This window comes from Solanum lycopersicum, chromosome 12 (genome assembly GCF_036512215.1).
Source record: "Solanum lycopersicum chromosome 12, SLM_r2.1".
Lineage (NCBI taxonomy): Eukaryota > Viridiplantae > Streptophyta > Magnoliopsida > Solanales > Solanaceae > Solanum > Solanum lycopersicum.
In genome coordinates, this window is record NC_090811.1 from 65,675,171 (window position 1) to 65,682,991 (window position 7,821).

The window sequence follows — 7,821 nt, forward strand, 5'->3', positions numbered from 1 at the left end:
ACTCTTTTTGCTTTTTAATTTTTTTTGTTATTTATTATTTTAAATAATTAATTTATTGTGTATAAAATAACTTTTTTTGTTAATGTATAAATTTTATGAAATAAATTTAAGGGCCTCCGTTGAATCACCCCTATTTCACATGCATATCATAACTAAACTAAGATCCGATTTTATTATTCTAAATTCATTTTTTTTATGTAATTTATACACTTTTTTATTTATATGATATTTAAAGTAAATATCTATACGCTTTAACTACGTAGATGTATCATGTTTAGCCAAATTTAAAACGATAAAAGTCAATATTGTCATGCTATAAAAAATATTTGAGTTTCTGCATGAAAGGACAAGAACTTAAGACCTCGTTAATGAGAAAATTTAAAATTATTATTATTATTATTATTATTATTATTAATTTCATTGATTATTTGACTTTGAAATTTCTCAAGTCAATTTGCCATATTTTTAGGGTCGTGACGACTTTGACTCAAAATTTTATCTACAGTAGGCAATCACATGATACTTATTAACTAATTAGATAATTATCTTAAATTAATAATTAGACAGTGAATTGTTTGTTTTATTTTTGAAGTAGATTTTTTCGATAGAAATTTTGATTATTTGGAGCATCAAAGCTATTTTCAAGCATTAAAGACTTGGTAGCTATATCTTTTTAGAACGATCTAAAGATTCACAAAAGTTTGAGTTTAAATTATATATATCATAAGTGCGGTCATCTAAAGAATATGTATAAGCAAAACTAAATTTACAATTTTGATACAATATGTAAATATATTTGATAGTATTTCTTTTGATAGTATATGTGATTAACTTAAACTCTTTCATTTTTTAAACACTAGGAAATCATTTGACGTGAGATATAAGGTATAAAGTATAATAATTTGACATATAAAATATTAAATTATTTTATCTTGTGTTTGGTCGGAGGTATTAGATAATCTTGAGATTATTTATCCCATCATTTATATCTCCGTAGTGATATAAGTTATTTCATACACATGATGAAATAACTTATTCAAAAATAACTTGTCTCAAGATAATTAATCACATCATAAACTTATTCTCAATCAAACGACAAATATATAAATTTTTTAACTAATTTTTAACGTGTTTAATTTTAGAGTAAAATTCTGTATAAGATAATTAAATGCATCTTTGATTAGTTGCTTAGCTTAAGAAAAAAAATAATCGCCTCATTACTTATGCTTCGAAAAGATTAATTTAGGACTTTATATTACAATATTTACAAACTTTATGTCCCTGCTAGAAGAATTTTTCTCAAACTTTTGTGAGTATGATTTTTTTCCCAAGTCTAATTAATTTAAATTTATACTGAAAAGTCATATTTTTACGATAATTTTTTAAAAATATTTACCATCGATATATTAAGTAAATACTTTACGTACATTCAAAGTGGATAAAATAAACTAAGTAATTTGATCGATCTAGTCATTACCAATTTTTAAAAATCTTTTTATATCTAAATCCCATGTTTTATCATAATATAAAAGAACATAAATTGAGATAATTAATCATTAAAATGGTGCACTGATCCATACTCCCTATTGTAATGGAATAAATTCAGTACACATTTTAACATATGGTTTTATATTATAAGTCAAATCTATTTATGCTCCGTTAAATTAGTTGACTCAACTTTAAAAATTACAACTAATGTACTACTAGTAATATTATATTAATACTTTAGTAGGTAATTAAGAAGAATCTTTTTGAAGAAAAAAAAGTATAAATATCTAGGGATTCTAAAGGGCAAATTCACTTCACTAAACCTTTAATTTTGTGTTCTTTGATTTTTCATTTTCCTTGTCATCTTAATTAATTCCATTTTTTTTCTTTTGCATTTTGGATTAGTTCAAAAAGTGAAAAGTGAAAAGATGGAGAATATTGGAAGCCAAACAAATATTTCTTTTCAAACAAAACAAGTAGAATCATTTACAAATATTACTATCAAAGGGATTCTTGGCTTGTTGATGGACACTATTGAGGAAGGTAAAGTTGCAAAATTATTGAAGTATAAACAATAGTGACACTTTTTTTTGTGTGTCTTTGTGTTTGAGGAGTTGTTTTGACAACTAGAAATATCACAAAATTTTTATATAGTTTTTTTTATTAAAAGTGTTCAGCGACTATCCACAAATATTTTGATTGAATTGTTGAGAAGAAAAAAAAATAGAGCACTATTTTTCCACAGAAAGAAGTGAGAATTTTTTTCCATCATGAGTTTTCTCAGTGAACTTATTCAATGGAAAAAAAAAAATTTGATTTGCAATAGGAAAAACCTTTGTTTCTAGTAGCGTCTTTAAAAACAAAACAAAAAAAAAAAACTATTTCAAATTATCAAATATCATTTTATATTGTATAGACAAAATTCTAGAACAAATATAACATGAGCTAATATGGGTAAATAATCGATATATATATATATATATATATATATATATATCTAAAATTTAAACTTGTATTAAATAATCGATATATACATATATATATATGTTAAATTTTCTCTAGATTAACAATATACGTTTACTTTCTTATGTTTTGTATATCAATTAGTAAAAATTTTAACCCAGACACTGATATTTTTCGATAGGTAAAGATAAGAAGGAAGTGATCTCACTAGGAATTGGAGATCCAACAGCTCATTCTTGCTTTCACACAACTGATGCTGCTAAGGAAGCTGTTGTTGAGAGCCTTCTTCTTGACAAGTTCAATGGATACTCTCCCTCTAATGGCCTTGCCATTGCTAGAAAGTAATGTTATATCGATAATTCTAACACGTTATATCAAGTTATCTGTCTTATTTTTAAAGTTTTTACTAGCTAAAAATTACTCATTATGCATCGTTACTTATAATTATCTTTTAAGTAACATGATTATCTGACATATCTATAAAAATTAAGCTCTTGTTATATATTATATATGATTTTCCTATACATAGATATAATCGAATATTGAAAGTAATTTAGGTATATATAGTTATTTACCAATATGTACAGCTTGACCAAACTTACTTAATTATCGCCATTGATAGAAATATACAAAATCTATACACTGATTATTTATATTTATACTTAAAGTGATCACAATCTATACATTTGCTTATATAAATTGAACTGTAATTCTCCTAAATAGACCCTCCTTCCCGATTTATATGACATCTTTATGATTTCGAGACTTATACAAGTCTATTTTTTATAGTAATTTTTACACATATATATTTTAAATTGACAATTATTGTGACTTATACTAATTTTTTACGTTGTTTCCAAACATGTAAATTTAATTTCAAAAAATTTAAAAATTTCATGCCTTTACTACTGTCCAGACTCTTTGAAAGCGGAAAGTATCATATAAATTGTGACAGAAAGAATATTAACCAATTCATGAATTGTATCTCCAAAGTTATTGCATGGAAATTCACTAGAACAAAATTTTTTTTTAGGGCAACAATTATTGACATTAACAAAGAGTGTTAAGGCATTAATTAAGTGTCATTAGAACCAATGTCGCTAAAGGCTTTAGGGACATGCATAAATAGTGTTAATTGCCGCTAAAGTACATATTTAACGGTAATTAAAAATAAATTACCGCTAATGATCATTTTTTGATATATTAATTATTGGTTTAAGTAATATACGCTGACAGTATTACTGGTTAAATTGACAGGGCAATTGCAAACTACTTGTCAAGAGATCTTCCATATGATCTGTCAGCAGAAGATGTGTATGTTACATCTGGTTGTACACAAGCTATAGAGATAGCAGTGTCTATTCTTGCAAAACCAAATTCAAATATTTTGTTACCAAGGCCTGGATTTCCAACTTATGTACTTTGTGCTGCTTTTAGAAATGTTCAAGTTAGGTATTATGATCTTTTACCACAAAATAATTGGCAAGTTGATTTGAAGTCAATTGAAGATTTGGCTGACCAAAATACTATTGGAATTGTTGTTATAAATCCTGGAAATCCTTGTGGAAATGTCTATTCTTATGATCATTTGGAGAAGGTACGATGTACGCGCTTTATTTTCTCTCTCGTTATAACTTTTCCCTTTTGATTCTGAATCATAGAGCTACGACACAATTAAATCTGAATGAACAGAATGTTTAAAATGAGTATAGTTTTAAAATAGTGAATTCACATGTGCTTCAATCCTTCAATTTTATATTCTTTATTCATTTGTATATATACATATGTTAACAGTTTTTACCTTGTATCAATATATTTCAACAACATGTTATATAGTAGCAGGGATAAGGTACAAGTAGTTCTAAATTATGATCGAAATTTCAGAGACACACTTTAACTAATCTAAGATCCTATTAACTCCTTGGCTTACGTGGCAAAGATGTTTGGAGGCCATATAGGGCAAAAAGGTGTATAGAAGTTTAGGTCTATAATAGGACAGGGGCGGAGCTACCTACATAGAAGGGGGTTAAAATAAGTTTATATGTATATATAGTAGACGTCGAATCTCCTCCGGCTATCTATTCTACAAATTCTGAACCCCCTAATTGAAAATCCTGGCTCCGCCTCTGCTTTAGTTTAGTTAAGGTGTGTTCCTGAAACTTCGATTATATAATCTAGGGGATACTTGTGTCTTATCCCTATAGTAGCATTCACGACTATTACATGTAATTATTTTTTATTATATTTTATATTCAGAGTAATTAAGGGATCACTAATTTTTTTTAATGATGATTAGATAGCAGAAACAGCAAAGAAAGTGAAGACACTAATTATAGCAGATGAAGTATATGGACATCTTGCATTTGGAGAAAATCCTTTTATATCAATGGGATTATTTAGTTCAATAACACCAATATTAACTCTTGGTTCATTGTCTAAGAGATGGTTAATTCCTGGTTGGAGACTTGGTTGGTTTGTCATTAATGATCCTAATTGCATCTTCAAATCCCCTAAGGTAATTTTTCTGTCTCCGTCTTAATTTACGTGACATTTTTCAAATTTTGAGAGTCAAATTAGTCTCAGCTTACGTGACATTTTTCAAATTTTGAGAGTCAAATTAATCTTTTCTTTAATCACGATCTTTTCATACCTCTATCAATTAAATTTTATTTTCAAGAAAATTAAAGATTTAGTGTTCGAATTTATGATCAAATTTTTAACAATCAACTCTCAAAGTCTCACATATAAATTTAAATAGGAAACCCTAATTACCAATTGAGTCAAATGAGTTATTTTTTAATATCACAATTTTTTTTTCTATATCTTTAAAATTATTAATTATTTTAACTTATAAAATAGTATTTTTTAAAGTAATTTTCATGTATGTAAATTTTAGTTCAATTTTTTTGTTGCAAATTCATGGTCAAAAATAAAAAGTCTTAAACTCTCAAAATGGAGTACTAATTAATGACAAGTTTTTTAATTAATCTCTCAGATTATTGAACGTATTAAGAAGTATTGTGACATAGGTGGAGGTCCTGCAACTTTCATACAGGTTCGTATACATTAATTCATTTTCCCTCTTTTTATAGCTCCAATATTTATTTTTCCACTAATTATTAAATTCGAAATAATATAAAAATATTTATTCAATCAGATAGGTTGAAGATCAAGTTTATACATCGATAATATATAAATGTAACACAAAATGACACTATTTAATAGAAAAAATTCGTAACTCGTCAGAGTTCGTCCCTATAGTAACTATTGTCACGTTGTTTCAAAATTCACATATTGAATTTAAAACTTTATGACAATAGTTATTTTTCAAAGATAGGCCAAAAATTGATTAGTAGACGTTATTTCTACCTATTAAATCTTATTTAATTATTTCTTATAGAAGGTAACCTACATGATCGACAAAATAGTTACAATGTCTTTGTATATATAATTTAAACTAGGGGTTGTTAAATTATATTGATAGTGTGAAACATATTTATGTTGACCAAATATATACCTTACGTTATAATCTTATTGAGTTTAAACTTTATGCATTATAACATAAATTTTTTTTGTTATAAGATAATAAACAGGTAACTAATCGATATCGATTTTTTTTTAGGCAGCAGTCCCCAAAATTATTGAAAGCACAAAAGAGGATTTCTTCAAAAACACTCTCAAAATGCTTAAGAAGAATTCAGATATATGCTATGAAAAAATACAAGAGATTTCATGTATAAATTGCCCTTATAGATCACAAGGCTCAATGGTTCTTATGGTAAACTCTTTTACTTCCCCAAAACTTCTTGTTTCATACACTTTTGCCCCTTCCTTTTGCTTTTTTCTTCTTTTTGGTCCTTCTACTTTTTAATTTTTAAATTTTTTTGTATGAAGGTGAAGCTCAATTTAACCCTCCTCAAAGATATAAGTGATGATATTGACTTTTGTTTTAAGCTTGCCAAGGAGGAATCTGTCCTTTTACTTCCAGGTATATAACGCGTTTGATTGAATATGAAGTTTACATTACTTAACTGACGTATATAAAAAATATCGTTAGAATTTATTGTCTTAAGCATATCATGATATTTCTATCACTATAAAAATACGTTAGTGAGGATAAAAATTAACGAGTTTTCATATATTGAAAAATTTAAATAGTCAAAATTTCTCCAAAATTATATAAAATGAGACATTTTGAACTTTAACCCAAAACACAAGTGACCATTTATTATCTTTTTCTTCTTTGAGTTTATGAATAAATGTGTTCAATTGAATACATAAATTAAGAAAAAGAACATGTTTGATGTATACCAAAAGTATCCTTATAACTTGTAGTCACTTATTAAAGATAAAATTTAAAAATTAATGAGTTTTTATATATAGAAATATATTATTCTTCTTGAAAATAACGTATGTCTATAAAAATACGATTTCTTTTTTTCAGGTACTGCTGTGGGATTGAAAAATTGGCTTCGAATAACATTTGCAGTTGATGTATCTTTTCTTGAAGAAGGATTAAGTAGACTGAAATCTTTTTGCCTAAGGCATTCCAACACAAAAATAATGATTTAATTAATTTACTGAATAATCATTTTAATTTTCTTAGACAATTTGATGAATAAATTTTAAAGAAAAAGGTATTATTTCTGTTTGAATAAGAGTATTTTCCTTATTTTAGTTGATGATGGGTTGTATTTTTCTGTTAAATTGGTATTAGTAAATTTTATTTTGTCTTGTTTTGTAATTTTTCTTTATAATTTTAAAGGAAATTAGTTCTTCAGCACATGCGTTACACAAATATTAATATTACATACAAGGTCTCTCCAAATTGTTTCTATATAAGTTAATTAGTATAATGTTTTGTTTGAGAGTAAAATAAAGATTGTGACATAGTTATATATGTCAACGTCAAGTAGCAAATGTTTGAAATTTTCGAGTTATTGAGGCGAATTCGTATAATTAAGGAAAATGACGTATTTTATGTGGCTAACTTGACTACCTATAGACGAATGAGAACACATGATTTTTTTTCAAAATTTGAATCGAAGGGTTTAATTGGAACATTTTTTAGAATTGTGGTATTCAAATATTGAAACAAGATTTAGTTTTGCAAAAGAAGGAATCATCTCGAGGAAAGGAAAGGAGAGGCTCATGTCTAATAGCCAGTTGGTTAGGCAATAATAGCTTATCAAGGCGATGATCAATTAAACTGAGAGTGACACGGGCCAAACACCTATCAGAGACAACAGTGGAGAGTTTTCCACAAAAGACGAAAGCTTGGCATATGTAAGTGAGTGTATGAATTGTCTTATTTTTAGTGACTTTTGACTTTTAAGTCATTTTTTAATTTTTGAACTCTTTAGATGACTC

The 7,821-nt window shown here is 26.5% G+C and overlaps 1 protein-coding gene across 1 annotated transcript; it reads left to right on the top strand.

The window, feature by feature from the left end:
- Positions 1-1,778: 1,778 nt before the first annotated feature.
- On the top strand, positions 1,779-7,234 carry LOC101252470 (probable aminotransferase TAT2). Its single transcript, XM_004252763.5, has 8 exons — positions 1,779-2,031; positions 2,633-2,792; positions 3,709-4,048; positions 4,748-4,966; positions 5,447-5,506; positions 6,074-6,229; positions 6,346-6,439; positions 6,896-7,234. Exons 1-8 carry the CDS (start codon positions 1,917-1,919, stop codon positions 7,021-7,023), a joined length of 1,272 nt encoding a protein of 423 aa, XP_004252811.1. The 5' UTR covers positions 1,779-1,916; the 3' UTR covers positions 7,024-7,234.
- The last annotated feature ends 587 nt before the right edge of the window (positions 7,235-7,821 follow it).